The 21048-nt window shown below is 40.4% G+C and overlaps 1 protein-coding gene across 2 annotated transcripts; it reads left to right on the top strand.

Annotated features, from left to right (window-relative positions):
* The first annotated feature begins 7172 nt into the window (after window positions 1–7172).
* LOC124272296 (acid-sensing ion channel 1A-like) lies at window positions 7173–19241 on the top strand. Of its 2 annotated transcripts, XM_046707468.1 has the most exons (7): window positions 12974–13059; window positions 13657–13756; window positions 14643–14823; window positions 15082–15138; window positions 15604–15766; window positions 16468–16559; window positions 17634–19241. In XM_046707468.1, the coding sequence occupies exons 3-7, from the start codon at window positions 14763–14765 to the stop codon at window positions 17777–17779; spliced, it is 519 nt and encodes a 172-aa protein (XP_046563424.1). In that variant the 5' UTR covers window positions 12974–13059; window positions 13657–13756; window positions 14643–14762; the 3' UTR covers window positions 17780–19241. The 2 variants fall into 2 exon arrangements, with proteins under 2 accessions (XP_046563423.1, XP_046563424.1); XM_046707467.1 differs by lacking the exons at window positions 15082–15138; window positions 15604–15766; window positions 16468–16559; window positions 17634–19241 and adding exons at window positions 7173–7330; window positions 11635–11797 and having other exon boundaries at window positions 12522–13059; window positions 14643–14751.
* Window positions 19242–21048: the final 1807 nt, after the last annotated feature.

Here is a 21048-nt window from a genome sequence, read left to right as displayed (position 1 = left end):
TACATTATGAACATGATTTTTATGGTATACCGTCCTTAATGGGTACGGAATGGAATAAAATCATTATTTAAAACCTCTTTTCATGTATGTTCAACTTATCGACCTCCAAACGAGTGTGAAGTTTCTTTTTTGACTGAGTATATTATTTGACAGGACTGAACACGGTTTTCTGAGATTGAAAACATTCAAGTAAATCCTTTGAGTTTTTGAGAATCCACATGGTATCAAATCCGTTTGTTTTATGTACCTTCTGTGAATACAGAAAACGTGAATATTGGGACAGTTGGCAGAATGTGCTAATTCACCTTCTGTTTCCTCTATTGCAGTTGTGTAATCTACTAATGACAAGATCATTCATTTTCTTAGCCCACTGTGAAATACACTGTACATTGTACTGGTTCTTTTTCTCTTGGGCCCACCTTTGGCTTATAATGCTTCTACAACCATGCTCATGCAACCATTATGATTATTAAGTTGTTATCCCTAAATGTAGAAGCAATATTTTAGTCCATAATTGAATAGCTTACGAAGGTAGTTATTATCAATAATAGAGAAAGTCCTTTTGCATCTCTTGACGTACATGTAGCAGTACAGTGAGTCTGGATGAAATTGTATTCGTGCAATAAAGGATTTCTTTAAATTTCCTGAAATCTGAAACGTTATTGAAACTGTTTGGAAGCATTTTGTTCACGAATTTTGCCAGAATTTCAGGCATCAGTTCTCTTTGTTCAAATTTCAAATCCGGAAACATGCGGTGTTGTGAGCAGAATATATTTCGGGTTTGGCCAACGTTACGTAGCAATATCAAGAACTATACAGTTGCTTGTCCATTTTGTGGGATTTACTGTCTGTAGACACACCCATCACCAAAGGTTGCCACAGTTGTTTAATTTCTTTTAATCACCCAGAACAAAGTCTTCTCTTTGTGTCACGGTGGTTTCTGCAGGAGAGGCAACAACTCTCCCCTGATAAATGTGTCCATAGACCTTCGTCCTTCTAGTGGGCATGGTTGTGTCGACGACTTTAGGATACCGAAACTCAATACGTTGTCTTCTTTGGTTAGAATGACGTCACCTATTTCATGATTACATTCATACAAAATTACTGTACATGACAGTCGAATCCAGTGATTGTCTCTTCATATTCTGTAAGGTCGACGCATTTAAGGCTATGAGAATGATGATATATTGTTCTAATATCCTAATTTTCATGCACGGAATGGAGTAATGTGTTAGAAATAAAATGGGAAACATCTAGTTACGTTTACTGATTATGGATCGATGCTGTCTGATAATAATCTCTGTTGTGTCTCTCTAACATAAATCAATCAAAGAGTACATGCATTGAAAATATGTGACAGGATACGGGTTGGAATTGATCTTCAGCAGCCCATGCTTGTCGTAAGAGGCGACAAATGGGATCGGGTGGTCAGACTTGGTTGACACATGTCATCGTATCCCAAATGCGCAGATCGATGATCATGCTGTTGATCTCTGGGTTGTCTGGTCCAGACTTGATAATTTACAGACAACCACCATATAGCTGGAATGTTGCTGAGTGCGATGTAAAAACTAAACTCACTCACTCAATTAAAAGAACGGTCTTTTAAAAACGTGCAGATCAGGCAAATGTTTTTTGTGTCACGTGAAGAAATATTGCACGGAGAGAAGTTCGAAGGTAAAAAATTCCTCCTGTTTTACTGAACATCGTTAATACTAAAAATGTAAATTAGTCTTTATTTCTTAAATAGAGTGAGTTTGGTTTTACGCCCTTTGTAGCAATATTCCAGTAATATAAGTTCGGGGGACACCAGAAATGGGCTTCACGCGCTGCGCAGTTATACTACCCGTCCCAAACAGTTTCTGTTTAGTTCAGCCAACAGTTCTGTGTAAAATACTACCAAGTTAGTGATATGTCTTGGCGATCAAATATCCTTCAGCTGACAAATCGACTTGGTTCATATAAATAAAAGCCACAAAGCCTTTCTGCATCCCAAATGAATCTAAAGTCAAGTAGCGACCGCCTCCGTGGTGTAGTTAGTTAGAGCGTCCGCCCGGAGAGCGGAAGGTCGCGGAGTTCGATCCCCGACCGCGTCATACCAAAAGACGTTAAAATATGGTACTTGTTGGTCCCTGTCTGGCGCTCGGCATTAATGGGTACAACAAGGACTGGTCGGCTCGGAGTCAGTATAATGTGTCTGAGTGGGGTATTCATGCTTCACTGCGGCATGGTATCTGGGCTGGGCTAGTACAAGCAACCGCACATACATATACACACGCATGCACGTCGTCATATGAGCGAAATATTCTCAAGCACGACTTTAAACCCAATTTCACCTCACCTCACCTCACCTCACCTCACCTCACCTCACCTCACCTCACCTACAGTCAAAGTCGTGTGTACAACTCTGACAATATCATAAGCATGTGTGTATGAATCACTTTCAAACAGGTTCCTAATACCCTCAACCACCAACCGACTCCCTTTCTCCACCGACAGAAAACCCACGGGCGCAACCAACGGCAAACAGGTTGCCCAATTCGTCTCACGACCACCAATAGGGTGCTGTGGATCTATATGCCCCGGGTCCACACTACTGGGGTGAAGACCTATTAGCATCACCCAGCACCCACCGCGAGGAGGGTGCTCTTCAAGGGGTGCCATGTCTCTAATGTCATTCTGATGTAAACGTGCGATATAGTTTGAGTTTACTGCCAGTCCCTGGGCCAATCCATTTGGTATTGTCTTTATCAGTATTCAGCTGGAAATCCATCTACACCTTGGCTGTGTTCTTAATTCCTTGAGTATTCCTTTGCACTACCGTTCTATATTTAATTCATCTGGGTCGATTTTTCTGCTGGTGTCTGAAAGCCCAGAGATACATCATAAGCTCAGTTGCATATTTTAGTATGCTGAATAGACAAATGTTTGGTCTGAGACATTACAACTGACCTCAATGTGTTGTAATACAATTCTTTTCTCCATATTCTTACTTATAAGCATATGAATCTTTGTACCTCTACACATCAGTCGTAATTTAAATTATCTAACTGGATTTCCTCTTTATCGATCACTTGATTGTCCTGTTTGTTTACAAAGCTACCGTCGTATGAAAAAAAGGAAAGAAAATACTTCCGGTTTTAGGCAAATTATTGTGAATGGTGGTGCTACAGGTGGGGATTACATGCTTACCCCCTTTTGCGTGAACACCTGGTGTCACCACTGGTTTCAGTGATCCATTTATATAATTTCCACAGCTATTTCCCATTTACAGCAAACGGGGTTTGTTTCTGAGTGAATATTCTTTGCACTGACGTTCTATACCTATACAACTTGGGTTGTCTCTCCTTTATTTCATATTTTGTTTGTTCTGTTTATGTAATTGGTAAGGCTTTAGGTTTTTATGAAATCATGATTGATTAAATATGTATCTAATCAATAGCAGTTTTGTGTAAAAGCGTAAATGCCCAAAAGTTCTCGCACCGCTTAAATGATGTGGGTGTTTATGACTTTGGCTGATCGTAGCATGCCGTTACACTCCGATTGTTTAGTTCGTTGCAAGTATTGGATTGTCAGGTTGAGTTGATATGCAGTTCCGCTTGGCATCTGTTTGTCTTGCATCTTTCCCACTGAGGTATCACCAACAAAGGACAACCCCAAAATCGATATAGCCATTATTTGTTATGGTAAATGTTCAACAGATTGGAACAAGTGTTACGTGGGTTAGTGTTTGTCACGCTTCCCATAAATCAGATCTATTTGTCTTCAGCCATTCAGTACATGTCCTTTTTCAAAATTGATGAACTCCTAACAATATCTTTCTGTTCAAGCAACTTATGTTAGCCAACCAGTGTTATAAAAGTTTGAACAAAGGTACATTACTTTTGAGACGTGTGGTAAAAACAGAAACAATCACCCACATTAGATGATATTCTGGAATTTGAAAAGTGTGACCTGGATGCCTGAAATGTAAGTAATATTCTTAGACAAACATGACTTTACCAAAATGTCCGACAATGTTTAAATTTCAGGAAATGTTAACATTTTATTTTTCCGTTGCACTATTTCATCCATTACGTTCAATGTGTGAACTTGACAGCTCAAGATAAATTCCTCTCGTTTTCCCGGACAAGACTCATCATACTGCCATCTGCCTGTAGGTCACAATGACGCCTTCTATTGTGTTGATGATAACACGCTTCCTCTGTTATTCACATATGGACCAAAATATCATAGCAGCCTCCTGGTAATTAGGATCACAAGTGTATAGTCATTCGGGTGGTGCCCAAGCATAAGCCCAACAGAGAAGTGAAACTTATTGAATCACTTTCAGACTTAAAATCGGAGTTCTTATTGGGAGAGAAACTGAGTATGGTTCTTCGCCGCATGTACCAACATTCCAGTAATATCTCGGCGGGGCACACCAGAAACTGGCTTGACATATACTGAACCGCAAAAGAAATTTTGTTCTTACAAGGTGGTGTTTTTATCATGATTGTACCGTTTATTTTTAACATGTTTCTCAATCAAAATTGACAGTTATTACAAACATCAGTGTGTTTTCTGATGACCGAACGCACCTAAAAAGGCAGACGTGGTAAAAGGTTTGTTGAGAATGAAAATGCACGTGCATATAGTGACAACCCTACCAATGAAAGCGAGACCCAAACTCGCCTGAAATCATTATTGTTTTAACACAATCGCCATGCCTCGACTTACGAGTGATCAGAGGAACCAAGTTATGGGACGATTGCATTTTGACCAAACTGCAGATAGGGCAGCCAATCATTTTAATGTTCATGTTAGGACGATCTACCGACTGCAGGAGCGGTATCAGGCCACTAACAGCATCCAAGACCGTCCTTACAATGGACGACCTTCAGTTTCGTCAAGACCGAAAGATTGTGCGCAACCATCTGCAGGATCGCTTCACCAGAACGCCGGAAACAACACGCCAGACCATTGGGACTCACAACAGACCCATTAGTGCCGATACAGTGCGTCGACGTATGCGCGGAGGAAACCTCTGCTGTCACAGACAGTATCGTGGTCCTGTCCTCACCGCTCGTCACCACCAAAACTGATGGGCAATGGGCAACTCAGCATCAAAATTGGCGTTATCAACAATGGAAAACTGTGCTTTTTTCTCATGGATATCTCCTAGGAGGGTCACAACTGGAAAACATATTACCCGCTGCCACGGCAACCGCCAAACTCTCCGCCGAGAAGCTATATCGTATAACAATCGTATGACGTCATAATATGATGCATGCAGTGCACGGAGTTCGAAAATCGTTCCATTATCTGTTTTGAAGTTCACTATGTACACATTTATGTTACCAACCTTTACTGCTTTATATAAAGCTATTTTAAACATTGCACCGTTTGCACACTCAACTTAAACATAATTAACCATTCTTAAAGCGGGTGACACTGCTACAAAGAGACGTACATCAGACTGCATTACCCTCGAGAAAAGCATACAACCTATAATGAAAGGCCAGTAACTAAGGAAGATATCTGCCAACACCATGCATCAGTCAATAGACGTTTGATTTGAACTCCAAGGACATATCAATTCCGTTTTCAAATCAATTCCAAAGCTAAAGCAAACAACAGGGAGAGAGTACTAGATATATTGCTCGGTCCAGCGAATGAACCACCACATAGCTGTATCAAAGGTTAACAAGGAAGGGCTTATATATATTCACAGAAAGGCTATTTTTCTCCATGTGGACTGTCATAAATGCAGGGGGATTTGCTTTTGCATTTTCATTATCCTGAAACGAATTAAGTTTTTCAACTGTGTACCTTCTCCTCCTTAATTTCCTTCATTTCATGGTCCATTGTGGGGCATTACTTGTGTAAAATATTTCCGTCATTTCTTTCAGGTACTTTTAATTACATTCACATGACAATGTTGTGTCTTTTACGATGGCCCTGTGTTAGATAAACATAGCAAGTGTCACCTCACTTTCTTGTCAGTAAGTTATTTCCCTTGGTACCTAGCACGTAATGGCTAACCAGGGATTGGCACTTTATCGCCAGGACTGAAATTCTCAAGTCTTGTCATAATGTACTTTCATCTTGTCCAGGGAAACTTTGGAAAGCTTAGTACAGAGAGATAAAACCTAGACCATCAAACTCATTTCAGACCTTTCATTAAGCCATTGCTCATCCAATTGTTTTATAATCACAGTATGGCCAAAGAAAAGGTCAAAAGACAGAAAACCTAAGGACTCCTAAATTGTCTCCCTCACAGCAAAACAACAACAAAACAAGGACTTCATCCCAGTCCTCAGTCTCAAAAGCACTATGACCTTATCACATTCTTAAGAGTCTGATGGAATCTCCCTAGTGATCCCTGAGATTCAACAGGATGATAGACATTAGACTTCACCTGAGTTATGTCTACATGAAAGTGGACCTGAATCTGTCGGTGTAGTCTGAGGCAAACAACACAATAACCTTGATAATAACCAGAGCCGTAATCTTCCTTAAAGGAATAGCCTCTGGAAATCATGTTGATGGACACGATAGTGAGCATGTCCTTATAGCCCAACCAAGGATTATGCAATTATCTGATGAGGTTAATCTAAAATTAATAGGACAAACTTTTGTCACAAGCTTTGTTCAAACCCAAACTCAAAACCTATCTGATGTTATGGCGACACGTATACAACGTTTGTGATTTTTAAGTCGCAATCAGAAAACGTTTTAAAATATTTACGTTGGAATTTGAAACATAATCCCAAAACATCATGTGTGATCTTTCTTTTGTACGTCAGCTTACTAATGCAGTGAGACTCTGACTTCGAATAGATTAACACTGGCTTACGAAGACTCCTGAGAACACTTAAAGAAATAGGAACCTTACTTGAGCGATGTAATCCTCTTGGCAATGACAAAGCTACACATACATACATTCAAAGCAAACCGTGATATTGCTCAAAGCAGATTCAAGTCTCTAGCCGTGCAGGTATAATGACTTTCTATTGTAGTCACTCTTAACCAAACTCATGGAACCGCGTAACCATTACCATGCTGTGCTATGGTCATGGTTGAGGAACAGGAGTATTTATAATTAACGACAGTCGCCATACACTGGAATGACTGAGTGAATTCATTACCATTGTGATTGCAAAATAAGTTATTGCACAACTCCGCTTCAGTAGCATTCAACACATGACATACTTTAACGTATGAAAGTTAGGTTGCCGTGGAAACTTCCCTGTGCCCTGATAAATGAATGTAGCTCCCATTTACAGCTAATTTCGCTTTGGATGTGATCAGACACTGCACAGGTTACGTTAATACCTTCAGATTCAAGGTAAGAATGCATCGGTAGTATTGTTTGTTGTTGTTAGAGGTGACTTACATGGAACAGGTGGTCAGGCTCGATGACTTGTGTGCAATCATACCGAGTTTCTGAAATCACCGTTATTACATAAAGCAACATTATTGGTGACGCTGACTGTATCAAATAGGAAACAGTCTAAAATAGTGATTACTTACATACCTTATGTCGTAGTAGCATACATAATGGGGGTTCTGGAACGCAGAGATACACCCTGCCTAGAAGCTCCATACTAGCTACTTCCGCTCCCACAGCCAATAAAAAAAATTGTGTTTTTCACAAGCTATATTGGACCACTTTTCGTCTCCCAACACAAGTGCACTGGAATTAGATCTATGCGGGTGTATGGATATAGAAAAAATGCCAGGAACCAAGCTCTCGTGCGAAGCCTATGCCGAGATCCGATCAGGTCATTTGTCCCTTCAGGAAGCGAAGAGGAAATACCACATATCACAAGCCAGATATACACCAATCCAAGGTAGTATAGACCCGGAGCCACAGACAACTCCCGACATGGCAGAAGTCTTCGGGACCATGCTGGAGAAGTGTCCCCATGTGTTGCTTTCCGACCAAGAAAAACAACTCATGGAGCAATCGGGACAAACCTTCTACGAGCGCTACCAGATCCCTCACCAGTTTCTCGAACTTGATTTGCTGTGCTTTCGCCAATTCGTAGAAGACGGCAAAATAGTCGATTTGGTCTCATCTACCCACCAAACCAATTTCGCCCCGCAGCAGGCAAACACCGACTCGTTCTCGCCGACGACTACTGCCCGGTACCCAAGGACAGGCACAACCGATGCACCGACTGCCTCGCCGCTATATCGAAACTCCCACTCTCTTTGGACCAGACAACTCTACATGCAAGTGTGGCACCATCGACCACTGCGCCGACAGCAAGAAATGCATTTTCTGGAAAAAAGCGATAGACTACACAACCAAGGAACGACTCAACTCAAGGTTCCGGAAGAAATCGGGATCCCCTACTGTCTCTCGAACATGACAACCTGTATGACAACGACTGCCTCTCATGATGCCTCCTCGACAAATTGGCGGACAATTGTTCATGCGAGAAATATTCCTGTTTATTCCGGCAGCAATTGGGAAAAGCAGAGCTACAGGGACAGAGCAATATTTGCCATACCCCCTTGACAAATACGGCGGGTCCAAGGATATATAGGTTGCAGCCCCTCCGCACAATGAACACCGAAAAGCCGCAGACGTTCCGGTAGGAATCTACACGTGCATAAAGTTTGCCGTAGCGAAATACGAAGGGAAAAACCGACTGTTGCTGCTACTCGATTCAAAAAGGAACTTCCACACACATCCTAAAGAGTCTAAAAGAGTGAGTGAGTGAGTGAGTTTGGTTTTACGCCGCTTTTAGCAATATTCCAGCAATATCACGGCGGGGGACACTAGAAATGAGCTTCACACATTGTGCCCATGTGGGGAATCGAACCCGGGTCTTCGGCGTGACGAGCGAACGCTTTAACCACTAGGCTACCCCACCGTTTGTAGGAGTAGTCTTAACAAATGGGGGGTGTGTTGTTGTTGTTTTTTTTGGGGGGGACAGAAAGGAAGAATGGATTTTTCCTACGGCATTTGTTCCATATGGAGCTAGAGATGTTTTGACCAGTTCAAATGAAAGTGGAAGGTTGGTGACGGAGTGCTATAGCCTCAAAACGCGTGTTCCATGTGGAACAAATCCTGTGGCTTTCAAGAATCAATCATCATGTGTGAAAGTTCCTTAAAAAAGGACTAAATACAGTATTGTTGAGATTGGCATCATTTGTCTTTATTTTGGAGATTGGTTTCATCTTATCTGACTGCATACATGTGTAGTTAAACCTAATGAAAATACTCATAAATGCTACTCTGTCTCTTTTATCACGACACTTTCTTCTTGGTCTGCTATTGTCTATGGTCATTATGGATAAAGATTCCTCAGAATCTGAACTGGTGATTCTAAATATTAAGCATCCACCCAAATCCAAATAAACACGATCACAATATTTGATAATATGAATTCACTTCGTGGCATTTCACCTTTCTTTAAAATATGTACATCTATTTCAAAATATTATTTCAAGAATGTATGTATAATATCTACATGTCGTCATTGAATTAGCTTATGATGAAATAATCTGTTCACATGTCAAAAGTACAGCATGTATCAGGTGATAAGGGTCCTGATCGAAATCCGGACAGTACTGAAGAATTCTTCAAATATCTTTCGATTATAATTTGATGTATAGTTTGGGTAAACTTACAGTGATATGGCACATCCTCATGGTTGCTAATTTCTGGTCACTAGTTATCACAAGCTTCAATGGAGCTGAGTTATCTTTGCTGTCGTCCGATACATAGTACAGCGAAGCTTCGCGAAACATGAAATGCTTAGCCCTCTTCCTTATTCTCCTTTTTTCGTTTTCTGTGGCCTTTTCCTTGTATTTGTTTTCACAAATATACTCTATTAGAGCTGTGTATTCCCCTGTCTCCATGTTGCACCTTCCTGCTGTGTGGCACATGCCCGCTTGTTAACTTGGTTTTCATCTTGATCTAACATGTTTCACGTGTATTTCGTGCTAGAGAGATCCCGGATGTTGACAAGTTGGGCGAGTCCATTTTGCATTCAATAATGACTGGAGTTGGTTAGGCCTACGGTATTTGTTCCTGTTGGATGGAATATTTGCCGTGTGTGCGGAATTTTTATTCGTGTCATCCGTTCACTATTTCACGGCATTTATTCCGAGACGGAACATTTTCTACTCGGAACTAAATCATGTTTACACCACGACTTCCACACAAAGTTCGCAGTCAAGACTACCAGTTGTCCGACTTCCATTTTGTGGAAGTCGCGGTGGCTGAGCGGGTTATACGGCTGACTTTGTGTGCTGGCGATTTGTTGCCTGACTCTGAGGGTGTAGGTTCGAATCCCGGATGGGACAAAACCCCAAAAGTACTAGAATTTGTACTTCACTAAGGAAGAGAAATCCTAAATATAACATATATGTGTTACATTTGACCACTTTCTAAATGGCATTGTGTAATCAGTAATTCAGTGGATACATTCACAGAAGTGTCATGTTTATCATTCTCTTCCATTATTTCAAAAAGGTCTGTTTACAATCATTGAGTAGACTACTTTATTCCAAATTGATTCTTCACAAAGGAGGATGAGAACAAACACAAGGTGTATTGCATGTACCATTGTGTGTTGGGATGTTTTCAGTTCAGTTTTCACAGCTCCTATTCATATGTACGACGATTGTTTGTTTTTCAAAATCGATAAATGAAGTAACTAACATTAACTGCAGAGAACAAAGCTGTATCATGACAAACCATCTCTCTTGGGAAATGACCGAGAATAGGTTGTATCCATGGTTTCCATGGAGATTGTAATGTAAATATTGTCACAACGTTTACCTGCCATTCTGAAATGTAGCGTTAATTGTCCACCATTAAAATACATAGTTACTATTAAAACACATGGTTAACGCAAAACACCTCCAGTGCATACAAACATGGTGACGAATAATGTCTACATAGCATTGTGGAACATCCTCAGCACTCTCAGTCTAAAGTTACAATCATCTGCCAACAGTTGTCTCCAGCGAGTGAGTATGGTTTTATAAGAATTGTTATTGTAAGTACACGTAATAATGATTATAACTTTTGACAAATCAGTTTTATTCATTGTGTAACTCTGTTCCATACATTGTGCATGTGATATTCAGTAAGGGATAGTGGCGGGCTCTATATTTTGACGGGAAAATCTGGAAATCGCTACAACGTGATTATTCCAGAATCTCCTACCTTAGAGAGTATTGTAGAAGTTTCTGGCATCTCTTTCATAGCATTAAAAGCGTTAAACAACATACGATAACGGGATAATGTGTCCAGCGGGACAGTCTTTAACGCTGTACACAATGCTCTTGTATTGTATTACCTTTGAATTTGTACTGCCACTCTATTTTGTACTTTTTCAGTGATTCGTAACTTGGAAATAGAGGAGATCAGCATGTGTTTGATTACAAAGATTAACTGTCCTCGGAAACATATATATTAAACGTCAGTGCAATAGACTACCAGCTGGAACTATCCTCCGAAATAGATTCCATTGGTGTAAGGGGAAAATAGCTGTGAACATAATATGAATAAACCTCTGGAATTCAGTGAAGTGAAAACGGTAGGCATATCAACGGGGAAGGGGGCTATATAATACCTACCATGACCGCGGAGTGTGATCTCGCCATGATGTATACTTTCGCTTTCAGACATAATGGATGAGAAGAGGACACAGACAGTGAGGTCTGATGCAGACCCGCCTTCGACAGTGTATGGACTGAAAGATCTGTGGATTGAATTCAGTCAGTCTACAGGCCTTCATGCTGTTGATAAGATTAAGCCCCCTTCATGCAGCCCGTTTACGATTCGTGGGTAGGTGTGGTTGTGTTTAACACGGACATGCCGAACGATATATCATTGTAAATAATCAAGACAAACCATTCTTATAATTATATTCATATGCACAATGTTATACTAATATGTACATATGAGATTACTTTTAAGAGCTTAGAATTTTATACATTACTACTACTCAACAGCAAAAATGATGTAATGGGTCTTCTGGTCCATTTCATAAGGTAATAATATATACATCTTAAGAAAGCTGGTTATCTCCACATCAAACAGTATGATCGTTATAATTAGTTTCAGCTGTAGACATAGCAAGCACTTGTCATAATAACATTGCATAATGACATCGGTTGTGTTTCCTCTCATTCGTGTAACAGTCCACCAAAATAGCAAGAACAGTGAAGGAGGCAAATGCTGCCCTTGTCTCACTCCATCATCGATCGCACTCATTACAATATCATAATATTTTGGTGACAATGAGTCATTTAGTCTCGTGTTTTAAATGATAGTCTAAGACATCCACAGAAATAGCGATTGCCAGATTGGAGTTTAGATACGAAGTGTCACCCTTTCCCATAAACCGGTTTGGTGTGGCTCATTTCAAAGTTCAAGATTACACAATTCTAAGTTTTCCCCCAAAAAAAGATAATGTAGTCTTGTTTCTCCACAGTGTATGCAATTCTGCACAGTACCGAATATTCTTGTGTTTATTAAACTAGAAGTTTTCGTGTTCTTGCTTCAACAGATTGGCATGGATCTTGGCCTTGTGTTCAACTACGGGGTTTCTCGTCTATAACCTTGTGGGCGAGATAGGAACCTACTACAGCTACCCAACCGTCACCAAGATCACACCCCAAATCAAACATGCAATCAATTTCCCTGCCGTCACCATCTGCAATAGATGCACCTTCAACAACACTCGCCTTGAGGTTTACCCAGAAATGGAGAACTACTTTTTCAATATTTCTCAAGGAAGGAAGAGGAAAGACTCATTTTCTCATCTAACTTCAGATGTGTTTCAGAAACCGTTGTCTTTAGAATGGTTGCAGAATATGTCAATGGAAGGGTCCAAAATGTTGTTTAATTGTGTCTTTGGTGGTGACAACTTTGATTGTATGACCAACTTCCGACCTATTTTCACTCATGAGGGGCTGTGCCATACCTTCAACTTCAATGCCAGTAAAAGTGTGTTCACGGCAGGTGACGACGCAAACCTCATCGTCACATTCAACATCAACCAGAACGACTACACCTTCATCAGAAACATGGCAGCTGGGATTAAGGTAAATAGCCCCTTCACTTAGTAACTCCCTAACGGATTATCGCCGTTTGAACATATTTCATAAAAAGTAAATATCGGAAGCTTCCTAAGATCATTCAGTGTAGAAGTGTTGAAACAAGCAGTTAGCTGTCATTAGAACTGAACAATATTATGTACACATACATAAACTGGGATTATCTACTCATCTGCGAAACTAACCGAAAGATTACGTTTGTATAATTCAGCCACATGGCCTCATGTATTGTTTTGATTCAACTCTGTAAAGACCTCGACCTTTATTTAGGGAGGACGCTTCCGGTTGGACAGGAAGTACTGATCCATAAACTGGTTAATTACTGGATTGATGTACATTTAACAGACGCACAAAAATATTACGCAAAATCGGCTACTCACAATGTTCAGATGGTTCGATATCCACTGACGGTTACAAACACTACTTGTTGAACCTTCAGGCTCCTATCTGTGTAGGTATATTGGCTCCAAACCTTTGGAGTAGTTGTTGTGATTCTGTGTTCATGTAGCAGAGGTTTGAGTATGTGTGCCCAAGATTATAAATGCATAAAATGGAGAGAAAGAATTGTTGTGTGTATGCTCGCAGGTATTTCTCCACCATCCGGACGTCCACCCAGACGCTAGCTCTACTGTGGTGACGGCTGCGCCCGGGGTTCTCAACATATGTTGCCATACAAACATTTCAGGTGGGTATGTTTGTTGTTGTTTAACGCCGCACTCAGCAATATTCAAGCTATATGGCTGCGGTCTGTAAATAACCGAGACTGCCAGACAACCCAGTGATCAACAGCGTTAGCATGAATCTACGTAAATGGATGACATGTGTCAACCAAGTCAGCGAGCCTGACCACCCGATCCCGTTAGTGACCGCTTACGACAAGCATGGGTAGTTGAAGATCTTCACGGGTGACAAGTAAATATGCTTGAATATAGGAGGTATGTTTGAGTTTATATTCTGATTACTTGGGGACACGCTCACAATGTTATGGACTTAGCACCAAGGAAGCATCCTAGTTATGCCTTGTGGAAAATTGAGAGCTCCAGAGAAGTCTCCAACATTGATAATTTTCAACAATTTTCTTATAATTAGTTAACAGAGTTATATTTTACACACGTGTTCATATCCATGTCTACATAGTAATTTCTTGTTTGCGATATATATCAGTTCGTTTTGGGATGTTTTTGCTCCCAAAATGAGTCCGAGCACCTGCCTACAAAGTTTTATGAATGATGTATATGATATCGTACAATAAAACAAATTCAGTAGTCCTACAATCAAATAAGCATATTTTATGTACGAGAGAAGGACATGGTTTTTTTCAAGCATTTAACCATAATATTTATGAATATTATCTCTTTATGGTGTCAATAAATCTGACAAATCAGTTATCAAAATCAGCGCTTTAAACTATTTAAGTATCATCGCGATAAATATTATGTTAGGTCGTTGTGTATTTGGTGGTCATATCCAATGCAATGTCCGTCATCATACAACCATGGACTCTCGACATGCATGCATTTGGCCCCACAATTTCAAGACATTTCAAATAGATTATTGACTTTCGTTTCTAGTATAGTTACCAGCCCCTCCCGTACAAGGCATTTGATGACACTATTTGCCTGGACACAAACAGTCACAATTTCGTGAATCCCCTGAAGATCTACTCCCGCTACACCTACGACCATTGCTTCATGGAGTGTGTTCAGGTGAAGGCATTTCGACAGTGTGGATGTGTCGGACCTTATGTCCCATGTAAGTATTTGACTGATTTGTGAGACATTTACATCAGTTCATATTGAGTGGAATACTGCAGTCCTCCAGGAACGATACTAGAACTTCTTTTGAAGAAGAGGCGTAATACGACACAGACCTACGATGTACTGTACATACCTGCCAACTGACGCTTGTATTACTCATGGCAGGCTCTCACGACAAAACTGTTATCTCACATGTCAAAATATACTCACCTGTGACTAATCACCAACAGTGTTTTATTGATTTTCATTACAGTGGATGATCTTCGGTGCTCTCTAGTTGACCTGGATACTTGTTACAATCCTGCTGTTAGTGAGTATATCAGCTATTTACCCTCAATAGGATACCCGTGAAGACCTGGGTTAGAATTAGTCTTCAGTAGCCCATGCTTGTCGTATGAAGCGACTAACGGGATCGGATGGTCTTCGTGTTTGGCAAAGACACACTTCCGGTTTATAAAACATGCAGTGAATAACTGGAATGAAATGAATACATCGATCAACTAATCAATAGCTTCAGGTGTGTTTATTACACAGACACATCTTGTTGAGGCTCAGACCTTGTCAACCAACCCTCGTACCTGTTGGAAAAACCACAATCCAGAGCTAACCTTCGATTTATTTGGAAATATCAGAGTCAAGGCTGAGGTTCCCGCTTGGGTAACCAAGTGGTTCAACATCAGACATACCTGTTGCTGAAACCAGTGAAGTTGGTTTAGTGTATTTGGGAATATCCAAATCGTGTAAACATTGCTTAATGCGAGTTTTCTTTCACGAGGATCGTTGTCCAAGAATGGCACCTTCGTGGAGGAGTGTCGCTGTGCCAGCGAGTGCGTGTTCGACAGGTACACGGCCCAGGTGTCCTCCAGCTCCTTCCCTGCAGACAAATGGGAATCCACTCTTCTCAAAAACACGAGGGCAAGGGACAGGAAGAGTATGGAGTAAGAGTTCCATGTTCTCAACGCTCTGATTTAACAAATGTTAAAAACAAATCATGGAAATTTCTTTCCGTCAGTAGTGTTATGACGGGTTACGCGATGGAACAGGACAGGTGCCCCTTTTCGCAAACACCTGGTGTTGCAAATGTTTATGATATATTTGGAATAGTTCTGTCGACTCTGCTTTATCATTAATGTGGAAAGGGTTTCGTGGTTCAAATACTCACACTATATCTCCGTTTAAAACCGTAGGTTTCAATCTCAATGAATGTCGCCCGAATACCTCAGAATTGCCCAGTTCAGTACTTTATAAAAGCTTCAATGTTAATGTTACTTGCTTCAAACATAATGGTTTATGTTTGAGTTCTGTCGACAAAATCGGGCACTTCCATCTTAAAGGTTTTGCTCTCGGAACACCCGAATAAAATCTTGGCCATTAAAGCAACAAAAAGAACGAAATGTTACCGCTGTTATGCTGACGCCATATCGGTCACATAAAGGGCATTTGATCAGACTGTGGAGAGTTGTCTGCCCCTTACTGCCAACGTCGCTGGTGAATGGTTTGAATCCCAATCCCAATCCTTTGTCTTTTACCGCTATGTTCGTGGGTTTTCAAAATCTCAGCGGAGTTAATCACAGTAAATGTGCTATAGATGTATATGCCACGAATATATAATAACTATTTGCCGATGTGTGTTATTCAGAGACAACTATCTGGAGCTGAAAGTGTTTTACGACCGGATGATGGTGACATCCATCACACAACAACCTCAATACACCGTGGCTTCTCTGTTTTGTAAGTATCCAATTGCTAAAGCTCCCCTATATCATAAAAACCTTGGACGGGTCACAATTTGGCTTGGAGCGTCTGAATTTGGTGTACAGAGATACGTCCCCTAGACATGAGAGGATAACTGGCATGGGTTGGCAGAAAAGTCGAGGAATTCCATCACCGATCATGAAACCTGAACAAAAGGAGCGAAGGTTGAACTGGTGCTTACAGCATAGAAATTTTAACTGGGACAATGTGATTTTCTCAGATGAAAGTTCTGTGTGGCTGTTTCCTAATACACTGAAATTCTGAACCAAACAAACTGAAAAACCTTTGTATCAGCGCCCAAAGTACAGTCCGAAATTTAACGTGTGGGGTGGCATATCTGTGTTAGGGGCAACGCTCCTCTGTGTATTTGAAGGGAATATGAACAGTGAGCGGTACACAGATATTATCGAGGGACAAATACTTCCATCTGCTCACGTGTTCTATGGAAATTTTTGGATTTTCCAGCAGGACAACGACCCAAAACATCGTTCAAAGAATTCACAGGCCTGGTTTCGGACCCAAAATATGACATTATTAGATTGGCCAAGCTATAGCCTTGACCTAAATCCAATAGAAAATGTTTGGGGACTTATGAAGGAAAGTGTCAATAAGAAAATTCTGACAAATATTGCTGAAATGAAAGAAGAGGTGGTCCGATATTGGGACAGTATGGACAAAGACTTTCTAACATCTTTAATCAGTAGTATGCCCCGCCCAATTGAAGCCTGCATTGCTGGCCATAGTGACTTGACAAAACACTAACTGTTCACCTGTCTTTGAATCTGGAGTTATGTTCTGCTTATATTCACATTTAATACGTGAGTAATGAGTGAAAAAAATAAAAGATTTACAATCTTTAAAATCTCACTAATTTCTGGTTGTACTGTACGTCCCTTGGCCATGAGAGGATAATTGGCACTAACAGCAGAGTCGTACATTCTGCACCATATGACAACCATTGAGCTGTTAATGCGTTTTTCAGAATTATCATACGTCAGAGTTCATTTCTGTCACGACGTAGACGTTCATGTGATGGTGTTGTTGTTGCAGCCAATGTCGGGGGTCAGATGGGATTGTGTCTCGGAGCCAGCTTGCTCACAGTCGCAGAGATCGCGGAGCTCCTGGTGTTCATCATCCTCTTCCTCTTCGACAAATGTAGAGGAAGAAAAGCTCGTAACAGAATCAGCAACTGGTAGACAATGCATTATCCCTCACATGCCGTACAAAATACAGCTATCATGAAGATATACATTTCCACAATGTCCCAACACAAGTTGTTCTCTTTATTTGTTGTTTAATGCCGACTCAGCTATATTCCAGCTAAATGGCGGAAGTCTGGAAATAATCGAAAATGGACCAGATTATGCAGTGATCAAAGCATGAGCATCGATCTACGCAGCTGGAATACGATGACATGTCAACCAAGATTTACGGGTTGCTGAACTATAATAACGATAGACATTCTACAACGTCCCAATAGTAGTGATCTGTTGGATCCTCATGCACCTGCTAGACCACCGACATGACAGGCGGATATTATTTGTTTGAGTGGCATTCTACAAAATTGAGATGATTAGAATTTATGGATGATCAATTTTTTTATTTTAACAATGGCGACGTTTCGGTATCGATTCTTATACCGCTTCCAAGCATACCAAGCATGATATGTCAAAATAAAGAAGATTATCATCCATAAAGCCTTGTCATCTCCAGGAAGATATTAGCCATTTTGAAATTTCTACACAACTACAGACATTACTGAAATTGCTTCTTTGTGTCACTATAATGTTCGTGCTGTAATAGTGGAGATTCTCTCGCGTATGCTGTAAATATTCCCTGTTCTGACTTGTACGATATGGCCCCGTGTTTGTAATTTATCTATTGACATGCCTTTGCGTGTGTTTGTGACTTGTGCCACCAGTGAGGCAGGATACGCTCATCTTTTCGCGAACCCCCGGTGTCATCACTATTGCATTGTTGTTAATAAACACATGCTATACTAGATGTTGTATGGTAGGAATCGTACATTAGATTCGTTTGGTGTGTTTTTTAATTGTCGAAATGTTTCTCTTATTATTTTCTATGGCGTTGTGAAGGGGGTCACTGTGGACGATTCCATCATACTAAATCTGGCCATTCAATTAAAAGAAACATTCAGGTCTCTACAGTATCTGACGCTTTAATTAATAGTGTATATTCGACGGGTCAAAATGTCCAAATAACTCAGTTACATATATTTACGACACCAACAAGCTGGGCGTGATGAATGTCCTTGACAAATCTGCGACATGGCGCCACATTTTTATATCATCTGAGATGTCTGGAATGTTGCTGCTAACAATTATTTGCATTGGAAACAACAAGTCGGATCAGTCTGTTCCTGTTGATTAGGCTTCATGTAATATTCTTTGGTGTCTGGAAATTATCTAAGAGAATATTTTATATATATATTGTTGAAAGTACCAACACAATTGTTTTGGACATTTGTGAACCATTTGGTCCGGAGCCTGGCATCATTGCCCTTATAAGATGGGACCGATTCCATCATAGAAACCTACGTGACATTTGGCATGTATTTATTGTTGTTGTTGTTTAGTTGTGTTTTTATACTTGAATAACGTGTTTCTCAAGCTAAATAAATTGTTTCCTAAACTGTAATTATGTTCCTTGTTAAAGTTTGTAAACCCTAAGGGTGAACTTCAGTACATCATGGTACCAAGTAGTTCAGATCACCTGGGTCGAACAACAACAGTGCGTAAGTGAGTTTAGTTTTTAGCCGCTTTTAGCAATATTCCAGCAACATCACGGCGAGGAACACCAGCAATGGGCTCCACACATTGTACCCATGTGGGGAATCGAACCCGGGTCGTGGCGTGACAAGCGAACACTTTCACCACTAGGCCACCCCTGCGCAGTTTTCCAGCTATACTGAAAGGCGAAAGAAACGTCATAATATTGGAAATGACATATAAGCATCAATGGAGTATTTGAACTATTTTTTCAAAATACACCGGAAAAGTTTGAGGAAAACATTAATCATGGTCGTATAGCCTGTTTTGCACAATAAAGTATTGTTTGAGATTGAGGTTAGACATGTTTTTGTTTGTGGAAAGAGAAGAGTTCGCACAAACACAACATTGAAATCGAGATGCACGTGCATCACGGATGCATTCAGGCATAAATTGCCTTCTTGAATAGCAACAGTTCACTTGTTTTCTGAGCACAGCAGTTTCTGCAAATTAATTTGGTTCATATAAGTAAAAGCCACAAAGCCTTTCTGCATCCATAATGAACTAAAAGCAAAGTCGAGTGTTCAACTTTATCCTGAGCATGTGTGTATGAATCACTCTCAAACAGCCATGAGATCAGGTGTTCGCAAAAAAGTACCCCGCCATAACCGTCATAAACATATACAAAGGAATACTGAAATAAGTTTTTTCAGTATATCAGTTTTGATTGTTATATTCCAGTGAGAATATGCTTGTTTATTTATCCGTGATCTGACCCAGTCTCACTGCAGTTAAAACAGAGTGATGTGTACTAATTTTGTTTTGTTTTTCCATCACAGATGCATCACTCCAAAATTAAATTTAGTAATTTAATAAATGTCGGTGGGGGGTGTAGGTAAGGCAGACAACAAATGCTGATAATGTTGTTATAACAACAATCAGTGTAAGGCTTATTATGTTTACTGTAATTCTGCTTCAGGTCTTTTCCTTGTGTTCATTACCCATTAATATTCTAATTGAGCAACCACTGGTTATCACAGAATGGGTCAAGATGCCCTTTATGTTATTCTGATATGAACGTGTGATATAGTTTGACCTTACTGCCAGTCCCTGAGCCAATCCATTTGGTATTGTCTTTATCAGTATTCAACTGGAAATCCATATACACCTTGGCTGTGTTCTTAATTCCTTGGGTATTCTTTAGCACTGACGTTCTATAGCTAATTCATCTGGGTCGATGTTTCGGTTGGTTGACTGAATGCCCCGAGATTCATCATAAGCTCAGTTGCATATTTCAGTATGCTGAATAAACTACAAAAGAAATTTTTGGTCCGAGACATTACAAGTGACCTCAATGTGTTGTAACACAATTCTCTTTCCCATATTCTGTACTTATAAACATCGGAATCTCTGAATATCCATACAGCGGTCGTAATTCCAAATTATCTAACTGCATTTTCCGGTTTATTGATCACCTGATTGTCTGGTGTGTGTGCATGTCACCGTCTCAAGGCAGGAGTACTGCTGTACAACAACAGGTAAAACTACACCGGTTTTTAGGCAATTTGGGTGAATGGCGGGTGCTACCGTAGGGCAGGACACGCTTACTTTTGTCGGGAACACCTGGTGTCATCACTGATTTTCAGGATCCATTCATAAAAGATTTCACAGCTATTTTTCCCTTTACATCAAACGGGGTTTGTTTCTGAGGATAGTCAAGACTGGGTTTTCTTTTG

Source organism: Haliotis rubra, unplaced genomic scaffold (genome assembly GCF_003918875.1).
Source record: "Haliotis rubra isolate DU_JTF1 unplaced genomic scaffold, ASM391887v1 Scf168, whole genome shotgun sequence".
In the NCBI taxonomy this organism is placed as follows: Eukaryota; Metazoa; Mollusca; class Gastropoda; order Lepetellida; family Haliotidae; genus Haliotis; species Haliotis rubra.
This window is presented reverse-complemented; position numbering and strand designations above follow the sequence as displayed.

Coding starts and splice junctions, on each gene's coding strand:
- LOC124272296 (XM_046707467.1), top strand. CDS start 11,640: ATGGATGAGAAGAGGACACAGACAGTGAGGTCTGATGCAGACCCGCCT. Junction 11,798..12,521: donor AGCCCGTTTACGATTCGTGG/GTAGGTGTGGTT, acceptor TTGCTTCAACAG/ATTGGCATGGATCTTGGCCT. Junction 13,060..13,656: donor ACATGGCAGCTGGGATTAAG/GTAAATAGCCCC, acceptor GTATGCTCGCAG/GTATTTCTCCACCATCCGGA.